This window comes from Loxodonta africana, chromosome 19 (assembly GCF_030014295.1).
Source record: "Loxodonta africana isolate mLoxAfr1 chromosome 19, mLoxAfr1.hap2, whole genome shotgun sequence".
Classification (NCBI taxonomy): domain Eukaryota; kingdom Metazoa; phylum Chordata; class Mammalia; order Proboscidea; family Elephantidae; genus Loxodonta; species Loxodonta africana.
This window is the reverse complement of record NC_087360.1, coordinates 81,643,142-81,664,927: the sequence shown is the minus strand read 5'-3', so window position 1 is coordinate 81,664,927 and position 21,786 is coordinate 81,643,142. Positions and strand designations below refer to the sequence as shown.

Genomic DNA, 21,786 nt, shown 5'->3' with positions numbered 1-21,786 from the left:
GACCAAATACTCATTTGCAAAACGGGGAAAATAGCCATATTTGGAATGAAAGGATTGTGGCCATAAAACAGGTCAACCTATGTAAAATGCTTACAACAGTGCCCGGCCTATAGATACACTCACGCATTTTAATTGTTATTATTATTCCAAGTACTCTAAAAGACCGGGTGGGGCTAGAATACCTAACTGCCAGATACCAAGTTTACTTAAAAACAAGCTGCTTCTCCAAGTTTAAATATAGTATGAGGGTGTGTCATGGTTGGTGTCTGCAAGGTGGGGCCGAGAAGAGCTCTGTGGGCCCCAGGGCTGCCAATGCTGGCTTCACCCTCCTCTCGTCAGCTTTACCTCAGGCCTGCATTCCTCATGGTGGTTACTGGAAAAGCTTACTGTGCAGGCGCCTGGATGGGACAAAAGGACTGCCTCATAGTCAGACAGACAACCACCTTAGTTAGACTCAACCATACTTCTTCTGTTTTGACTGCACAGGAGAGTCTGTGCAGAGACCACGGGGCTGCTGAGGTCAGTTGTGATTTGTGCAGCCGAGCACCAGGGTACATCCAGCGCTGCTGAGCAGGAGCTGGTCCACAAGGCGCACCATGCAAGTTAAGGGCAAAAACAGCATTTATTATCAACCTCATTATGGAAGGAGCTTTGTTCCTAAGTCCAAGGATCTGTCCAGAATGGTTTATTTAGTGAACACCTGCTAGTTTCTAAGCCCTGTGCGTGGTGCTGAGGGAGAGAAAACTGATACCTACTCTCAAGGAGCTTACAGTTCAGTTAGGGAAAGAGAGCAGGAGGAAGGCAAGACAAGATAAGGATCTTAACAGCTAAAATAAAGAGGCAGAATGGGTTATGAGCTCTATAAGAGATGCCCAGGGTTTGAGCAACAGAGGAGAAAACATCACCACACCAAACACAAAATTTAAGGGGAAGGCGGGAGGGAGGAAGGCTGCTCTAACCACAGCAGGCTATGTAAGAAACAGAGAACAGGGGGAAAGTGAATTTTCTAAATGATAAAACCAGAGTATGGGTAGAGGAAAAGAAAAAGTTAGCTGCTATAAATGATGCCATCTCAAACAGTTCTACAGTAACAGACTTACTAAAATATAGCAGAATTAAACCTACTACAGAACCATCAGCTGTAAGCCAGTATCTTCTGAGGAATGTAGCCTTCCAGCAAAGAGTTTGCATTTTCAAGAATATCCACATTATTCACACCATGATGTTCTTCTCCACGACACATTAGGACTTTTGTCAGAGCCAGCCTACTCAAGAGTTTGTGTAGGGCCAGAAAACTCCTGATTTATAGCAAGAGACCTGGGCAGGGGAAGAAGCTTCTGGGAGGCTGCTGGGGCTGGGGGCCCTCCTTGCTCTTTGCTCGTGTACATCAGAGGCTGCCCAGACATTAAAAATGACATTAAAAGAGATGCTTCACTCACTTGAAATGCAGAAATATTTATTTTGGTTTCCTTCATCATTTTTGGAAATTCTGTTTTGGTTTATAAAACACAGAAATAGCCAACGCTTAAAGCAAACATTCAAAACCCCAATGTGACAAATTATTGACTTTTTGTGCCATTCAGAATATAGCTATGAAGTTAGCCTAGCAAATAGTGTTATTACAGTAACAATTCTTTAGTGCAAACCCCCTTGTGCTTGATTAATACACGTGGTCGATCACATATCCAAAAACAACTGCTTTAACGTATAAATGACAACTGAGTCAAATGTGACAAAGGCTTGCAGTAAAATGAAATGCTGCTAATTTCTCAAATTAACTGACAGAAAATATCCCTTGAAAAGTTAATCCCAGGAAATGACTTTGCCAGATTTCTACATCCTAGAATTTTGGCTTGTAAAATACATTTCAAAGAAATCAGGTAGCATTATGACCTAAGAACGTTTGCCCATTACCATCCATTGCAACAAACACCCAAGAAAATCTATCCCCTTAATATTATTTTCAAAGGTATGCTTTGCCTGAGAGTTTATTCTGGGGGAAAAAAGCAAGTTAATCACAGCGCGATCCTTTCTGATATGAAAACCACATTAAAAATCTGTTGGCCATTATAAACCCAGAGTGACTAGTGCAGTGAAGATCCAGTGGACAGTCAGTCAGGTGTCACAGGCGAGCACAGCTGATCCAAGTCATTATCTCCTTCTTGAAATGCTTGTCTTCACTGCAGTCTAAGGCAGGTTTTTCCGTAATCCCTGGGAAGGGATGGAGGGAGGGAACCAGGTCTAGAGAATGGGGTATGAGCTAGACTCCCTTTGCTCTCATGAGTGTCTGTCCATCTGAGCCTCAGCACCTGCACTGTTCTGAGCTGGCTCTGTCCTTCAGCTTCCAGGGAACCTTAGGCTCCAACAGGACTGTGGAGAACAGTATACACCTCCAGGCCCTTAATCAGAAGGGACATGTGAACGGGTGTGAGACGGGGAGGGGGACGTGTGACTGCGACTGCGACTGCGACTGCGACTGCGTGTGAGATGGGGAGGGGGACATGTGAGTGCATGTGAGACGGGGAGGGGGACCTATAAGTGTGTGTGTGGAGGAAGGGGACTGTGTGAGCGCCATGTGAGATGGCGAAGGGGATGTGTGCGTGTTGCAGGGAAGGGGACACATGAATACGTGTGAGACAGGGAGGGGGACATGTGAGTGTGGGGGGGTGGGACATTTGAGTGCATGAGACGGGGAGGGGGACTTGTGAGAGTGTGTTGGGGGGAAGGGGACGCATGAATGCCTGTGAGACAGGGAGGGGGACCTGTGAGTGTGGGGGGATGGGATGTTTGAGTGTGTGACAGGAGGAGGGGAACGTGTGAGTGTGTGTGAGACAGGGAAGGGATGTGTAAGTGCATGTGAGACGGGGAGGGGGACGTGTGAATGCGTGTGAGATAGGGAGGGGACACGTGAGTGCGTGTGAGACAGGGAGGGGGATGTGTGAGTACATGTGAGGGGGAGGGGAACGTGTAAGTGTGGGGGGGATGGGATGTTTGAGTGCATGAGATGGGGAGGGGGACGTGTGAGTGTGTGTGAGTGTGTGCTGGGGGAAGGGGATGCATGAATGTGTGTGAGACGGGGAGGGAGATGTGTGAGTGTGGGGGGTATGGGATATTTGAGTGCATGAGATGGGGAGGGGGACGTGTGAATGCGTGTGCGACAGGGAGGGGACACGTGAGTGCGTGAGATGGGGAGGGGGACGTGTGAGCGTGTGTGAGACAGGGAGGGGGATGTGTGAGTACATGTGAGGGGGGGAACATGTGAGTGTGGGGGGATGGGATGTTTGAGTGCATGAGATGAGGAGGGGGACATGTGAGTGTGTGCTGGGGGGAAGGGGATGCATGAATGTGTGTCAGACGGGGAGGGAGATGTGTGAGTACATGTGACGGGGGAGGTGAACGTGTGAGTGTGGGGGGGATGGGATGTTTGAGTGCATGAGATGGGGAGGAGAACATGTGAGTGTTGGGGGGGAGGGGGCAGGGCTTAAAGCAATCTCTGGTCCAACTTGGATACTCGCCAGTCTGGACGCTTCCTGTTTTTAAAGGACACCGTCCCTCCAGGGCTGTGCTTTCTAGAGCAGCAGAAGACTCCAGAATCTGCAGCAAGTAGCGGACATCTCACAAATGGCAAAGTCCTAAACCCCTTGGTTAGAAAAACAGAGAGACAAGTTTTAACACACACCTTTCTAACTGAAGAAATCTCAAATAACTCAGCACATTTATGGTTTCCCCTTTACAATTTTTAAGGCTCATTTTGGAAATTATTTATCACTATAAACATCATCGGCAACACGAGGGGACGGCAAGGCAGTGCTCCATGTCCTCTAACAGTCCTAGGACAAGAACCCCGAGTGGACAAGTCAAACACTAGCGTTTCCTTCCCTGTGTTTGCTGCAGTCACAATTACCAAATAAAAGCCATCAGCAGAAGAAGAACCAGAGGCCACCAGCAGAAGAGATTGTGGAGGTGTGCAGCTTGGTTTTTTTCAAGCTTTCTTCTTCCCATTAGACCTTGATGGTCGAATAAAGCTCCTCTATCTGAGACCTGAAATAATTTCGTAACTCTGGTCTTTTAGCCTTCATTGTTGGAGTCAGGAGGCCATTGTCAACAGAAAATAATTCACGGTGTAGGGCGATGTCCTTGATCTGCAAATAAACAAGGCTGTTATAGAAGGAAAAATGCCATCTGAGTCTAGAAAGCGTATGTTGTTGTTGTGTGCTTATCAAGTCGATTACGATTCACAGCGACCCTACAGGACAGAAGAGAACTGCCCCATAGGGTTTCCTAGGCTGAAATCTTTACAGAGCCGATCGCCAGGTCTTTTCTCCTGTGGAGCCGCTGGGTGGAATCAAACCACAAGCCTTTCAGTTAGCAGCTGAGTGCTTAACCACTACACCACCAGGGCTCCTTAGAAAGCACATAAGCCACCGGAACGTATAAAGACCCCTGTGGGCGAACCAATCCATCTCTCGCCCCAGGTCAAGCTGCATTTAAACACTCTCCAAAGAGGCAGGTATTCTATTCTTAGGAGAGAATTCAGGACTGTATCCTGGCCTCCAAAAAAGAGAATTCACACCCCTGGGTAAACACCCCTCCCCTGCCAACACGTTCCATCACTGATTCCGCATGCATTTCTTTAGGCATCTCATCCTCTATATTTTACACATATAATTTATGTGTAAAAAAATCTCTGTTACACACCGGAATCCATGCACTTCGTTGACAGTCTTACCTGTTCAAATGGTTTTAGACCAGAATCCTTTCCAAGTCTCACCATGTCTTCTAGGATAGCTTTTTTGACATCCTAATAAGGTAACAAAACAAAATATTTCCTCTGTTGGAGGCAGCTGGACATCCACAGGTACATTTAATGCAAAGTTTAGATAGGAAGGTAAACTGCACACTTCAGAGCCGTACCTTATTTCTGCACAGCTCTTCAAAGGATCCTTCTAGTCCCCTCTTTTGGGCCCAGGGACATAACATCTCAACATCTGGTACGACAATCGCTATGAGAAATGACTTTAACACAGACAGGGAGTTGTTACACGGCTTGACTCAAATGTTCTAAAATAGTGGCTCTGAATTATTCCAGCATCACGGCCCTGAGAGAAGCCAGTGACAGTCTGACATTCTCTTGAGAACGTATCACCCTCCCCAGGAGTCCATGGGCCCGGCTTAAAAACTCCTGGCTCTAAAGTATGGATGGCATCAGGAATCCCAGAGTAATGGCTGAACAAATCACTGGAGACCGAAAACTCACAAAAAGCCTACTTTCTATTTACTTTTATGGATACTTTTTAATAAACGAGAGCCAAATAGGCAAACAAGGTGATAGATACCTGAGCACTGCTTTTAAAAAAGAGAAAGAAAATGTATACAGATTAACTTGGGAAAAAAAAAACTCTGATACCTCATCCTTCACAATATAACAACAATAAAACTAAAAAACAAAACAAAACAAAAGCATGGTAAGATTCTAAGTAAAAAAAAAAAAAAGGAGGTACATTCTTGAAGACGACAAGAAAATATTACGATAAAATCATTTAAAATCTCAAGATTTATAAAAAGATTTGCTTTCAGGGAACCCTTCCACCTTCTCTTCCTCACAGGTGTCTGCCCGACATTTTGACGAATAGACATTTTACTGCAGAATCTATAATTTTGACTTAAAGCGTATGCTGGTTCACGATCACTATCTGTTCTAAAATAATTTAGTTGAGTTTCATATGTTTAAAATTTTTAAACATTTTAATAATCACAGCATCAGGACTTCCTTCATAGTTGAAACTGTATATTACCTACCCCACACCTCCCTTGGGACACTAGGTGCAGTGTAATGGATTGGTTTTTCTGTGGCCTTTCTATCCACGATCCTGTAACTCCCACCCAGGTGACTGGGCGGGACTGTACGATAGGGTATTGTGACCCACCAAAGGGATTGTTCAGTTCTGCCATCCCACTGGGCTTAAAATGAGCCATCCCAGAGGCAGGAGAGAGAACAGCCCACCACCACCAAGGCAGGAGAGACCAGCAGGAGACATCGCAGTGGGCTTCCCGGCCCACAGAGCAAGAAAGCTAAGTGCCTTTGGGCAGAGACTGAGGGCCAGGGAGAAGCCTACACCTGACCCACGAATTTGGGACCTGCCACCCTCCAAAACCTCATGAGCCATTTCCTTTATACAGCTCGTGAGTTCTCTAAGGCACCAGCAAATTGGGAAACCCAAAGACAGGAGGGAGAGCGCAGAGGGGAGAGAGAGTAGCTGATGTTACAGATGATGGAGTGGGACAGCAGCTTGGAAAGGTCAGACATTCGGGATGTCTTTAACCTCTGCCGCATAGGAACCAGCTTTGTGCTGACCCTTATGAAAGAAATTATTCATTTACTAGGCCACTCCAGGTAAAATACAAATATAGAAACTAAAGAAAAAAAAGTTTTCTGAATAAGAAATGCCAAGCAGCAGAAACCAACAACGCATCAATCACATTCTAGCACATCAGACATGAAAGTTAAGTCACACTAGGCTGAATCCTTCAATCCTATTTAAAGCCCCCAGAGTACAAGGCATTAGCAACTCAGAAGCACATACCTGCAAGCTTTCTCCATGGACAAACACCTGAGCAACAGGTTCACTTCGTATGTAGATATTTTCAATTTTTTCAGGGGCTATGTACTCTCCTTGTGATAGTTTAAATATGTGCTTTTTCCTGTCAATAATCTTCAAGGTGCCATTCTGTTTATCAGAGAGGAGGCAGCTGTGAGTGGGTCCAGGGAGGCTTCCACCCAGCATCAGTCACACTGTGAGGTACGAGGTTTTTACCCGCACTATCATTTAATCCTCGTAACATCTCGCTGGTGTTAGGTATTATCCCATTTTATAGAAAGGAAAACTAAGGCTTAGAGGGACCACACGCACTCCACTCTACGGATTGGCATCCATGACTTGTCAGCCAACCGGCAGCGCCTTGCTTTCTACCTTTATTTAGCCCATTTCATTCGTCTCATATCTGAGTTAGGTACGTACATATCCGGCTCTCCAAGTTAGTCAAGTCCCTCGAGAGCAGGGACATGGCCTTACTCACCCCCTCACAGTCTGCTGCACAGAATAAAGGTTCAATAAACGTCTGCTACACAAAGGCAGGGCGTCAGTTTCCTCTGTCACTGTTTCTCGGGGTGGAGTGGGAGGGTGCTCCTGGTCCTTTGGGTGGGGTGAGTCTTTGCACAAAGGACCACCCTACGTAACTGCTGGAGCATTGCCACCCTTAGACTAAATCAACCAAACGCTAGTAGCATCCACCACCACTCCCTGTCCGAACGGTAACCAACACCACCCCGTATCTCCATCCATTCCCACTCGGGGGCCACTGTCATGCCTCGGAAGTCATCTGCTGGAAAGATTCCAGAGTTCCCTCATTCCACAACACTTCTCTATCTTAAAAAGCAGAGAAGTTATGAAATGGGCGCGTTGGAGCCAGAATGAGAACTGATACTTAACCCCTTAAACCTGAAAAGAAGGACTTAATTTATTCCTAAATAGCTTGGATATTCTGCAATCTGAATTGATTTTGGGGGGCATTTTTCTCATCAGTAAAAATCCCAGAGTATCAAATACCCTAAATCTACAATAATTTGGTCATACACAATAATCATACACAATAAAAAAAATCAGCCATTTTACTTCTTGCAATTAAACTTGGTACCAGTTTACAAATATCATTGCTTGTTACCAGAGCTGAAAGAACTGGTCACATCTATGAGCAGGAAAAATAAGGCTTCTTTTACGAGCCTCTTACTCTTAAACTGTTTTGAATTTCTATACAATAAATGGTTCCTAAATTAAATCCAAAGGAGTTGGTTTAGTCTGTGAAACATTCTATTTTTAATGAGATGACAAACCTAAGAAACACATTTATATGTCACTAATGAGGAAATGCTCACAATCACTAGCCATTAGAGAAATGCAAAATCAAAATTACAGTGAAATACTATCTCACCCGGACATTACCGGCATGAATCAAAAAAATCAAAAAAATGTTGAAGAGGCTATGGGGGGACGGGAACTCTTATGCCCTGTTGGTGGGAACGCAAAATGACACAACCATTTTGGAAAATGATATGGTGCTTCCTTAAAAAGCTAGAAATAGAAATACCATACAATCCAACAGTTTCATTTCTAGGAACACCTCCTAGAGAAATAAGAGCCAGAATAAACATATGCACACCCATGTTCCTTGCAGCATCATTCACAACAGCAAAAAGATGGAAACAACTTAAATGCCCATCAACAGATGAACAGATAAACAGACTACGGTACATAAACACACAATGGAATACTACGCAACAATAAAGAACAACGATGAATCTGCAAAACACCTCATAACATGGATGAATGTGGAGGGAATTACGCTGAGTGAAATAAGTCAGTCGCAACAGGACAAATACTGCATGAGACCGCTACTATAAAAACTCATGAAAAAGTTTACACGTAGAAACTTTGATAGTTACGAGGGAGGGGAGAGGTGGGGAGGGGAGAACACTAAATAGACAGTAGATGAGCGGTAACTTCGGTGAAGAGGAAGACAGTCCACAATACTGAGGAAGCCAGCACAACTTGACCAAGGCAAAATCACAGAAGCTTCACAGACACATCCAAACTCCCTGAGGGATGGAATTACTGGGCTGAGGGCTGGAGACCATGGTCTCTGAGGACATCTAGCTCAATTGGCATAACACAGTTTATAAAGAAAATATTCTAAATCCTACTTTGGTGTGTAGCGTCTGGCATGTTAAAAGCTTGTGAAAAGCCAGCTAAGACACATCTACTGGTCCCACCCCATCTGGAGCAAGGGAAAAAGAAGAAAACCAAAGACACAAGGGAAAGATTAATCCAAAGGACTAATGGACCACAACCACCACAGCCTCTACCAGACTGAGACCAGCACAACCAGATGGTGCCCAGCTACCACCACCAACTGCTCTGACAGGTATCACAATAGAGGGTCATCAACTGAGTGAGAGAAAAATGTAGAACGAGATTCAAACTCACAAAAAAAGACTAGACTTACTGGTCTGACAGAGACTGGAGAAACCCTGAGAGTATGGCCCCCAGACACCCTTTTAACTCAGTAGTGAAGGTACTCCTGAGATTCACCCTTCAACCAAAGATTACACAGGCCTATAAAACAAGTAATAACACATGTAGTTCAACCATGTATACAAGGCTAAATGGCACACCAGCCCAGGGGCAAGGAAGAGAAGGCAGGAAGGGACAGGAAAGCTGGAAATGGGGAAGCAAAGGTCAAAAAAGAGAGAGTGTTGACATGTCGCAGGGTTGGCAACCAATGTCACAAAACAATATGTGAACTAATTGTTTAAAGAAACTAATTTGTTCCTTAAACTTTCACCTAAAGCACAATTTAAAAAAAGAAAGAAAGAAACATTTATTCACAAATTGCTATACATTCCAGGAAGACCGCTGCAATTCCAAACTGCCTTGCTTAACCAATGCATCACCATCAAGCCACAGCACGTGTACTGTAACAAGCCAAAGTCTCTTTTGATTCCAAACAGAAAGCAGCAACCAGAATTTCAAATAGAAAGCATATTTGCTATAGTTAAAGGGAAAATCCTAAACAAATATTCTAAGAGTATAAACCTGTTCATTGCAGGAAGTGGAAGAGTGTACATGACACCACTCAACAAGAACGGGGAGAGAAAAGTCAGGGTGCCACATGGTAAGTGTACAGCACACGGGACACTTTCTTCCTGACAGTGGAACAAACCTATTTGTGAACAGCGGAAGGAACAACTTACTGGCAGCCATTTTCCAATGTCCCCTGTGTGCAGCCAGCCATCTTTATCCAAAGCTTCTGCTGTTTTTGCTGGGTCCTTCCAGTAGCCCTTAAAAACATCTGCCCCTTTCACACACACCTGAAGAATAAGAGGATTTGTTAATACCATTTACTGGGGTTTCCCTGAAAGAAAGAAAGAAAAAAAAAACTTGGTGTGTATGTGGGAAACCCAACCTTTAGCTAGAAGCCCTGAATTCCATGATTTAGAGGGAACTACCAGACCCCTCTGGGATCTTCTAAGCACCCCCAATGCCCCCACATCCTATTCATAATCACTTCCACTCCAGTGAAACTGTAAGGCTAATGCTTGCCTAAGTCCTGGCTCAAAGATGCTAGAAAACCCTAAAGGGGTTGAAATTACTTTGAAGTAATTAGGCTTACCATTAGTAGCCAGTAGCTCACTAAGAGGTAGCCAGGGCAATAAGCAGATGGAGATATGCCCTGAGGACTTAGGCCACTGGAGCCTCAGCGTGCTCCTGGACTCAAATCCCTATCACGCTGGGCACAAGAAGGCAGGTGTCAGTGTGCCCCTGAATGTTAAACGTAAAAGTTGCTTCATAAAGCAGCCTGTTCAACTCCAGATCACCAATAACACCAAGCTCAGTAGCTTTCTACGACCCTGTGTTAGAGAATGCTCCTGCATCCGTCATGGCTGGCTGTCAGAGAAAACGGCGTGAAGGATGAATGACTGACGTGATTCCACTCACCTCACCCTCGCCCTGGGCAGCCACGTAATTCATTTCTTCTACATCAACAAGCTTTACATAACTGCAAGGCACTGGGGGACCAACATGGCCTGTATATTAATTAAAGAAATATCACTCATAATATCCTTCAGTCAACCTTCACATTATTTTTATAACAAACAAGCCTCCTTGCAATAAAAGAAAGCGGTATAAACTTCTGGTTTCTGCTATTCTAGCCATTCTTCCCCTGGTAAACTCATTTAGAAAGTTTATTCCTAGAACAGAGGCTAAAATACTCAAAGTCTCATCAGGACATTTCCTAAGTTTGATGCTCTGAATTATTTTTCAAAGTATAAGGAATTTGTATGTAGATTTTAAGGGTTACTGTGAATACCTGGAAGCAAGCTTTCTGAAACGTTCACCTGGCTTCGATGATCTGATGGCCCCTGCCCACTACTGGTCACTCCTTTTTAACCAGCCCTCCCTCAGACAGACATCTTATTGTTCCAATTCTCCATAAGAAGACAGAACACATCCATCTCTGGCAAACCTCGATTATTCTCTGACACAACCACCAATTCTAATCAACATGGCCTTTACTGAAGGATCAGTATGGATAAACCTGTTTTATATTTAAGCTTATTAAGACAGGATACTGGTAGGACCTGTACACAGACCAAGAGGCAGTCGTTGAACATAGCAAGAGGATACTGCATGGTTTAATGTCATGAATGTATCCTTTCACCATACTTACTCAGTCTGTGTGCTGAGGAGATAATCTGAGGAGATGGCCTATAGGAAGAAGAATGTGGCAACACAGCTGGAGGGAGACTCGTTAACACCCTGCGTCACGCAGATGACACAACCCTGCTTGCTCAAAGTGAAGAGGACTTGAAGCACTTACTGATGAGGATCAAAGACTACACCCTTCAATACAGACTGTACCTCAACATAAAGAAAAAAAAATCTTCACAACTGGACCAATAAACAACATCGTGATAAATGGAGAAAATACTGAAATTATCAAGGATTACATTTTACTTGGATCCATAATCAATACCCACGGAAGCAGCAGTCAAGAAATCAAACAATGTATTGTATTGGACAAATCTGCTGCAAAAGACCTCTCCAAAGTGTTCAAAAGAAAAGATGTCACTTTGAGTGCTAAGAAAACTCACTGCCGTCGAGTTGATTCCGACCCATAGAGACCCTATAGGACAGAGCAGAGCTACCCCACAGGGTTTCCAAGGAGCAGCTGGTGGATTCAAACTGTTGACCTTTTAGTTAGCAGCTAAACGCTTAACCCCTGCGCCACCAGTGCCTGTCCCAAGCCATGGTGTTTTCAGTTGCTTCACATGCACACAAAAGCTGGACAGTGAATAAGGAAGACTGGAGAACTGATGCTTTTGAATTAGGGTACTGGTGAAGAATACTGCATACAGCATGGACTGCCAGAAGAACAAACAGATCTGTCTTGGAAGAAGTATGGCCAGAATGCTCCATTGAAAGTGAGGATGGCGAAATTTCGTCTCACATCCTTTGGACACGTTATTAGGAGGGACCCGACAGCAGAGAGCCGAGCTGGCAGCAGGAGACAGCATGGGGGCCTTTCACAAGAAGAGAGAAAGCCAGTGAGTGCCTCTGGGCAGAGGCCTAAGGCCAGGGAGAGGCGAGCCTGTGAGCACAGCTGGGGAGAACTGTATCTGAGTGTTCCCAGGCCTGCATTATAACTGCTACTTTCCAGTAAACCCCATAATCATGAGTACTGTCTGTGAGTTCTCTGTGGCCATTGTAATGAATTACCAAACCCAGCAGAGGAACGGAGAGTGCCACAGGGGGATGGTCAGTGTCAGGATTAGTAAAGATGGTGGAAAGAGGAGGCCTGTCTGGCTTCCACCTCATGGGAGTTAGCCTTGCACTGCTGATCTTGGTTCTCCTTCCCCCTTGTGGGGTTGGAGGAGGTCACACGCTGCCCCATATCATTTTTACAGAATGGTAGCATCAATCCCAGCAGAATCATAAATCTATGTTCCTAGACACTGGTAATATTTATAACATGCCAGATTAATCAGGGAGATTTATTTATCACAGTGTCAAGTATACTCTCAGCGTGGCACAGAGGGAAAGAGAAGTTTTACAGTCAGAACTGGGTTGGAATCCTGGCTCTAAAGCATAATGTTGTGTAAATTCTTGTATTTACATGCTATTTAAACGATAATCTACAGTTACCTCACATCTCACCAGGATCAAACTCACGTACCCTCCATGTTAAACACCTAACACAGAGCTTTATCTATGACAAATACACAATGAATTACTTCTGTGTTTGCCTTCCAGCTTGCTTTTTCCTTTTGGGAAAAAAGGTCTGTATTTGACTTATATCCGTAATCCCAACACCTAACACAGCCATTAGTACACAGTGTAAATTTACTATTTGTGTTTTAAATACACATAATTTAATAATTACAAATAATTAAACTAAATAAAAATAATTAGATCAACTACTTGTCTAATCAATTACGGGAAAGATCGCTGGGCCAAACATTTCTGAATCTGGTATAAAAGGCAACTTTACTACCACCCGGCACTACACGACTCTGCCGTGAGAGCCATCTTACAGATAGCTCCCTGACGTCCAAGCTTGCTGTCCTCAAAATCAAACCCACTGCCACTGAGTCAATTCCAGCTCATAGCAACCCTACAGGACAGAGCAGAACTGCCCCATAGTCTATAAATCTTTGCGGAAGCAGACTGTCACCTCCTCCTCCTGTGGAGCAGCCGACAGGTTTGAACTGTCAACCTTTTGGTTGGCAGCAGAATGCTTTAACCATTGAACCACCAGGGCTCCCTTGTCTGTCCCAAGGCCTAACAATCTGAGACAAAGTCACACTTACTTGTGTCAGTAAATCCCCACTTAATATTTAAGTGATGAGTCTAATTCTAATAATTCTAATAACCCAACCCCAATAACCCGCTTCCCACAAGGAATCTTCCACCAATCGTACCTGCTGTCCAGTCTCCAGGCACAGTCAGGCAGCAGATGCCAGCACACTCTGTCTGTCCATAGCCTTCATAAAACTGGCCACCAACAGATGAGAGATTATTAAAGGCGGACAGTTACCCCTTTGCTGGAAGTGCAGAAGTAATTCAGTTCCTCTAACCTCTAAGTAATGGCTGACTGTGGTGAAATTGCTTTTCAAATTTAGTTTAGTAAATTCATTCAATACTAAATCGTGTTTTCCTCTGGAACCCAAACATCTTCACTCCCATCCCAAACATCAGCTACCATCCACGTTCATTTTTTACCTAACCTCCTGCAGACAGCAAATGAGAACACCTACGTTACAGGTCACGTTGCCAACTCCCCACCAGGAAGGCACTCGCTTTGTCAGCTCCTGGCTCTGCCCTCCACAAGCTCTAGGTGTCACTGAGTCCCTGCTATCTTCTGGTCCCCTTAAAAGATGCTCTCTGCATGGCTGCAGGCTGGCTTATCACTGGTGATCCATTCCTATACTCTCATGCCTAACTCTAAATGCAAGTAGTGCACCCTACCCTGGAGAAAATTACGCAGTGGGCCTAAATACATACTCCCTTGCCCAGGGTAAAAAAAGATACACTCATTTCTCCAAGCAACCTAGGAATAAATGACCTTCCAAACAAAAGTAAGACACATACAAAGAGAATTAAAAATGACTTTTCCTACAGATGGTTCAGCATTATAAAGTCTGACAGAAGTCGCGCCTCACCTGACAGCCAAGTGCTGCTCGCAGAAACGTCAGCACCGTGGGAGACACCGGCGCAGCTCCTGTGACCATCAGCCTGACTTTTCCTCCCAGGCTCGACTTACGGGGGGACAGGAGAGGACACGCACGTTAACTATCTGGAAGTAGGTGGTCACCTCAGTGACAAACCGCTACAGAGAATCCCCGGCACTAACTCACTACACCCTCTGCTGACAGCTACACAGAGCCCGTGCTCAGGGCAACGTGCCGAGAGCCTGGAATACGGATCCATGACCACCCCAGTCACTCTCGATGGGTGTGACACACACCAACTAGAACAACAGTCTGCTGGATTTGTGGCAACTACCAGTTTTGGGTTTTTTGGGGTTTTTTTTTGACATCATGCCTAAAAAAGTTACCTCAAGAATGATACACTTATTCCAGAAAAGCTAAACAAAATGAAAAAATGGTAATACTACAATGCCCTAGGTAGATATAATACTGTTCAGATTTACCTTGTCCCTAATTTTTACAAATATGCGAGAATTAATAAAAATATTTCATTCTCTCCTTCATCTCCGTACCTCTAAAAAAAAATTCTGATAAAAATTTTGAAACCCTAATCAGTTTACCTAGAAAACAACAGTTGTGAGTCCACTTGTTACCTGTATTTTGTGGAAGATGAGTCTATCCCACAGGCTGTTGTTTCTGACGATACCACTACGAAGCTCCGCTTCTTTCCTCTTGGACGCAAAGTCCAACAGCCACCGTTTCAGTGTGGTGTTTGCTTGTCCAAAAATCTAATGAGCCAAGAAACAGGAAGGTTCTCAGAGCCAGAAGCCCTGCCTCAAAACGAAGAGTATTCAAACTGCCCAGTCCAAATTCATTCTGGAGGCTGCTCATGTCCCTGACATAATGGCTGCCCACAGGGGGTTTTCAGTGGCTGATTTCTCAGAAGCAGATTGCCAGGCCTTTCTTCTGAGGCACCTCTAGGTAGACTTGAGCCTTCAACCTTTTGGTTGGTGGCTGAGTGCAGTAACTGTTTGCACTACCTAGGGACTCTTGATGTGGCTAAGTAAGTACAGGGAAACCTGTGAGAGTGGAAACTTGTCACGACTGCCTTGTTTTTCCGGTTCTCTCAAGTTTCGTGCCTCTGACAGGGCACCCTTACCACTTTTCTATCGCCCTCTATTAGTGGAAAATATTTGCGTTTACCTTCTCTGACAGGTCTCCACCTTATACAGGTTCTGGCTTTCACAAGTTTTACTGTGATATTTGACGTGTGCATGGGAGCTTTAAAATTAATAAAATCATTTCACAGTTATTATTTTCATGTAAGCCAAATACCAATTTTATGAGACACATATGAGGGAGGAAGGAGGTAAGTCTCTTTTATAGATGAGAAAACAGGCTCTAAGGTTTACTGTGAAAACAAAATGACCCCACCTTATAGCTGTACTGTGCCCTACAGTTTCCAGAGGGAGTTCAGGAGTTTTCTCACCTAATCGTCACCAACAACTCTGTGAGGTAAATGTATGCTGATTTTACAGATGAGTAAACTAGTCCTGTGAGATTAAGAGGACTGTCAGCGTGACACAGATGGGACATGGCTGAGCCGAATTCAAACCCAAGCCTCTGACTCGAAGCCCAGTGCTCTGTCCCCCACATGTTGCCCCCTGGAACTTACTCGGTCAAACATCCGGTTCAGCAGTCTGGGAACCAAAGGAAAGACAGTGGGTTGAAGCACCTTGAGGTCGTCCATAAGCAGCCTGATATCTCCTTGGAAGAATCCTATTTTAGCTCCATGACACAGCATTATACACTTCAGAGGCAAACAGGAACAGCAAATATTTTACTGTTGCAGCAACGCTGCCACACATACTACACACAAGCCACACGTATTACACACAACATGTATTGCACACGAGCCACACGTATTACACACAACGCGTATTACACACAAGCCACACATATTACAAACAACGTGTATTACACACAAGCCACACGTATTACACACTCCACATGTATTCCACACAAACAACACATATTACACACAAGACCTCAGTTTTAGTATTTTAGAACAGTTTTCAGAAATCTTAAAGTTACTAAATATAGGTAATTTTTTTTCATTCTCAGGTCATTGTACAACATGGAAATTTGGTATTTCTATTGATCGTCCTAAAGATAAAGGGTTAATATGAAACTAGAATATGGTGTTTTTCGTGATGACGACAGAGGTTCTGCTATTTTAGCTTCATGATACATATCTTTTGGATGAATGATATGGTATTATATATTCTAGATATTTTTAATCTTCCAGGAATTTCAGGTCTAAGTTATTCTCAAAACAAAAACTTAACTACTTGCTTACAGGCAAAATTTACTAAAGCCTCATTTTCTTTTATTTGAATCTAACTAAAAATTCCTGAGAAGCCACTGAATATGTTGAAGTTGGCAGGACATCTACTACCAGAGTGGCCTGCCATTCAGCTCTACCCTGCTGCGTGGTTTTTTTCTTGCTTAATGCCAACTGTATGCTGGCAAGCCATGTGTGCTAACAAGTAGTCTTCCTAGTTTAAATTTAAATAAGAAAGAGTCAAACAATGATGTAACAGAAGTGCAAATGGTCTCAGGTTTGAAAGCAAAAACCAGGAGAAAGACACACCTTCAAAGCCACACTTAGGTACGTACAGCATGGTCCATTATCCACTCACTTGTGATCACTTTAGAAACTCACTAGCTCTCCTAGTATAAGAAACAGAAGTAACAGATGGAATGTGGGGTCTAATGGTCCTTTAGGGCTGAGTAAATCCTACCGGGCAGCAGTAATCAAAGGGCTGGTTCTCTGTTAGTTACTTTTCTGCCTCCAGTACACAGCATAGTGCCTGGCACATGGCTGGCACTCAAAAAAATATTTGTTCAATGAATGGATGATGCTCACTGTTTTTCCCATGACTACAGAACGCAAAATTGTCCAAGAAAACAAAGAGAAGGTTCTTAGTCAGTTTTTAAATTAGTCACATAACTGTGCCCAGGAAACCCAGGCAAAGGTCAGCTAAAGATTATCCTGGTTTCCCAAAGGCGCTTAGAATATTGTTGAAAAAATCGGCCATATAGCAATTGAAGGCCAGACTGTTTTCCAAAGCAGCTGTACCATTTTCCATTCCCACTAGCAGTGTATGAGGGCTCCAATTTATCTAAATCCTCACCAAAACTTAAAATTATCTTTTTTTTTTTTATTATAGTCATCCTAGTGCGTATGGAGCGGCATCTCATTGTATTTTGATTTGTATTATAAACAAGCACAATCAACAATAGACACTTCTTACAGAAGCTTCACTAGGGCTTGTAGAGTCAGCAAAAATTCATTTTACAATTAATCTTTCTTGAATCATCTCTATATTAGCATCCTCCAAAAGTCTGAGCTTCTACTCTTTTTTCTTTTTTTACATTTCACGTAAATGGAATCTCACAATATGTGGTCTTTTGTGACGGGCTTCTTTCACTTAGCATAGTGTTTGCAGGATTCATCCACGTTCTAGCATGAATCAGTACTTCCTTTTTATTATCAAATAATATTCCACTGCGGGGACACCCTACAATTTGTATCTACACCCTTCACCTGATGGACATTTGGGATGTTTCCATGTTTTGGTGTACGAGTGTCTGGGGACGTATGTTTTCATTTATCCTGGGTATAACCTAGGAGAAGAATGATTGGGCTATGTGGTAACTTTAAGTCCAATCATTTAAGGAACTGCCAGACTGTTTCCAAAACAGCTGCACCACTTTACATTCCCACCAGCGGTGTGTGAAGGTTCCAATTTCTCCACACCCTCACTAACACTTATAATAACCTGCCTTTTTGCTTCTAGCCATCTTAGTGGGTATGAAGTGGTATCTCGCTGCATTTTGATTTGTATTTTCTTGAAGGCTAATGACGCTGAACAGCTTTTCATGTGCTTATTAGCCATCTGTGTAACTTCTTGGGAGTAATGTTTCTTCAGATCCTTTGTCTATTTTTTAATTGGGCTATTTGTTGTTTTCATTATTGAGATGTAAAAATTCTTTTTATATTATGTATTTTCAGATATGATTTGAAAATATTTTCTCCCATCTTGTTGGACTGTCATTTCTCTTACTTGATGGTATGAACTTCTAAATTAAAAAATGGATGGTTAAAGTTCAAGAGCCCAGGCGCAGAAAAAAAAAATTTTACACTCTCGTAAATAATTAGCACCATTTCTAAACTTGGGCTAAGTAAGGAATCACCCACGAAGACAACCATTTGCATATGACACTCACCTTCAACATCTGCTCATACATGTGTGCAAGTGGTAAAAACGAAATGTATGTGTCACTGGCACTCAAGGTGAGTACTGTCTGTAAAATACAACAACTTAGCAAAACACAAACAAGCAAGTAAAAGTAACAAAATTCAGTGCCTACCTCTACAACTGCCTCAAACATATGGGCCAGAGGCAAGTAAGAAATCAAAGTATCATCTGGGCAAGGAATGTATTCTGTAAGCAAAGACACCAGCAAGGCAGAAAAGTGTTAAGATTTCTAGTAATTTTCCCATTTACCTCAACATTAAGGAGAAGCAGACTTTGCTTACGGTCTGCAATCATTTCTCAGCAATGAATGAAACGAAAAGTAATACTTGAATTATTCAAATAGAGTGAAGTATATGGGATCATTCCAAAAGACAAAGTAAATCTAATCAGGACCTTACTTAAAACGAGGAAAACTTTACTCCAAGTGTGATGTTAAGAGATTATGTGCTTTAATCATTAGTATTTCAGATTTACTGCACCCACCACCCAGCATGCTCAATTCCACCTTAAGGCAAGAAATACAAGAGCCATTCCAACATAAGATAGCACTGGGGAAGAGGGAAAGGAGATAAGTTGGATAGCCAAGGTTCTTTCATTTATAGTATAAACACACCTAGAATATTTGAGTCTGATCGAAATTTTTACCTTAAAGCCCTACTTTGTTGCTATAGCTGCCAAGCTGGCCCCCAACTCCTGGTGACCCCACACACAACGGGATGGAATTGCCTGATCTATATGGTTTTCAATAGCTGATTTTCAGAAATAGACACTAGGCCTTCCTGGTCCGTTTTAGTCTAGAAGCTCTGCTGAAACCTGTTCTGCAGCACAGCAGCACCCAAACTCCCACTGATAGATGGGTAGTGGCTGCGTGGGAGGTACACTGGTCAGGAACGAAACCTGGGTGTCCCGTGTGGAAGGCAAGAATTCTACCACTGAATCACCGCTGACCCCATAAGGCCCAACTTCACCCTATGAAAAACATTCCAATTGGTTTAATGAAATCTCCGATGTGTACCAGGGGATTTGCTGTCCTATAAATGCTGATCGTGACGGGTCTGTATCCAGCCTAAGTTTAGATACTAGGTTTTCATCTCACAGCTCAGAATGGGCTTTACTTAGGGGCAGACATATGGAGTGTTTGCATGGAATGGTGTTCTCGTGTCCCCAGCATAAAGAATTTTGGCCAAAACAGGAGGCTGCCCAAACTTCAGACAAAGATTAGACCGGACTATAAAACTTAAAATAATACTCATGAAGAGCATGCTTCTTAGTTCAAGGAGATACACGAGACTAAATGGGCAGCTCCTGTCTGGAGGCAGGATGGGAAGGCAGAAAAGGACAAGAGCTGGTTAAATGGACACAGGCAAACTCGGGTGGAAAGGGGGAGGAGAGTGCTGTCACATTACAGGGATTGCAACTAGGGTCACATAACAATACGTGTATAAATTTTTGTATGAGAAACTAGAACTGTAAACTTTCACCTAAAGCACACAAAAAAACAAAAAACAGGGGGCTGCCAATAGCAGCTGCTGCCACACCAACCAGGAAATGAGGGAGCTGTCAAGTTGGCGCCATGGGTACTTCTGAGCCACACCCTCCCCACCCCAAAGCTGGGCCATCCTTAATGGGAATGGGATAACAGATGAAAACACCAGTCCTGAACACACACAGCAGCTCTGGAGGTGTTCACTGTCAGTTGAACATGCCATAATCTTAATTTTATTCAAGTGTGGCCCCATTTGCCAACAGTTCTCAGACTCCAATTATCATACAAAGAGCACCTAACTCAACTTCCTGATTTAGTACAAAAAATAATAACTGTTGGCATGATTAGAAGTTTCATGAAGCTGAGGATACTCCTTGACGCTATAATTGATTTTTTTTTTAAAGTCCTGTAATCATTTGCCTCAAGAAGCCACCAGTGCGTTTTGAAGGCCTACTAGGAAATTAAAATTTCACTTTGGTAAGGTACCAAATGTTGATCTTTGTTTAGAAAGCATACACCAAAAAGGGTGTATGGAACTAAGAACGTGTGAATATAGTAAAATCGGTGGCAAGATGCCTAAAACATCAAAATTCTGCAGCCATAAAAGACGTCATTCTCCAAAACCATTAATCATAGGCTCCCGCCACAAAAACTGGGGCTACCGAATCCTTCCGAGAGATTGCAAAACCAAAGTACAAAAAATGTGAAAAGGGCACGAAGGAAGGGCATTATACGGCTACATAAGTTTGAAATATACCTTTGGCTAGCAAACTTTAAGATTACAGGAAATTAATCAAAGTTCTAGGCTTTAATCCTTCTCATAAAATGGAAGGCAAAATGACCAAATAACTAATAACTCAAAAAAACCCTCGGCAATATTGAACATTTCACAAAAGAAACCATTTTCCCAACACTGGAATAGTGGATGAAAGCACAAGAGAGTCATCTCCTGTCTGTCCTTCCCTGGAAACCCGTACAGAGCAGTCTCCAAATAAAGCTTCACAATATAAAACCATAGCAAGTTCTGTCAACCCACCTTAACCAGCACAAGCAGAGCTGGAGATTAGGTTCACAACAAAAATAATTGGAGAGAAGCTGATCTTTAAGACTCAGACATGTATTTTCAGATAGGATTCCAAATAAAACATGGACCTAGCACTATACCAGCCGGGAACTCCAGCCAAAGTCTCACCAAAGATTTCCACTAGTCACCTTCCCACTTTCACCTGGAGGCCTAATGACAACCGACGAATATGAAGAAAGACAACAGGTTACCTCTGTTATCTTCACAAAAGCTGAGCAACTGCAAATTATATTTTGATGGGTGACCAGTGCTCCTTTGGGGTTGCCTGCAGAACACACACAAAGCAGAACAAAGTTAGAGTAAATGAAACTCCTTCCAGGAATAACAGTAATTGAGGAAGCTGAGGAACCATGTATGATGAGGGACTCAAATGCCTCTAGGGCTAGGCATCCCCCATTTACAGCCACTTGCTGAGTAACACTACATTCCTGGGCAACCCGAAATCCTTTAAAATGAATCTTATTATCTTAAATAATCTTAATTGATGTGGACAAGTTTTAGAGGATGTATAGAGCAATAAGAGGGGAAAAATTAGGAATTTTATTACTGGAAACAACTGACAAGGCTTGTCCCCAGAAAATAGATGACTCTAATGTTTGAGGAACACATGGCATTCACAGACTCT

General features: G+C 43.2%; 1 protein-coding gene across 1 annotated transcript in view; it reads right to left on the bottom strand.

Annotated features, from left to right (window-relative positions):
• Positions 1 to 2,268: 2,268 nt before the first annotated feature.
• The window catches only part of LOC100675480 (acyl-CoA synthetase long chain family member 1), a 67,411-nt gene continuing 47,893 nt past the window's right edge, over positions 2,269 to 21,786 (bottom strand). Inside the window, exons 10-21 of the mRNA XM_010592535.3 lie at positions 21,353 to 21,426; positions 18,560 to 18,637; positions 15,942 to 16,076; positions 14,920 to 15,054; positions 14,279 to 14,374; positions 13,538 to 13,610; positions 10,554 to 10,642; positions 9,809 to 9,925; positions 6,585 to 6,728; positions 4,915 to 5,016; positions 4,730 to 4,801; positions 2,269 to 4,142 (exon numbers count right to left, since the gene is read on the bottom strand). Coding sequence (XP_010590837.2) covers positions 4,002 to 4,142; positions 4,730 to 4,801; positions 4,915 to 5,016; positions 6,585 to 6,728; positions 9,809 to 9,925; positions 10,554 to 10,642; positions 13,538 to 13,610; positions 14,279 to 14,374; positions 14,920 to 15,054; positions 15,942 to 16,076; positions 18,560 to 18,637; positions 21,353 to 21,426 — 1,256 coding nt within the window. The 3' untranslated portion in view covers positions 2,269 to 4,001. The remainder of the gene's footprint in view (positions 4,143 to 4,729; positions 4,802 to 4,914; positions 5,017 to 6,584; positions 6,729 to 9,808; positions 9,926 to 10,553; positions 10,643 to 13,537; positions 13,611 to 14,278; positions 14,375 to 14,919; positions 15,055 to 15,941; positions 16,077 to 18,559; positions 18,638 to 21,352; positions 21,427 to 21,786) is intronic.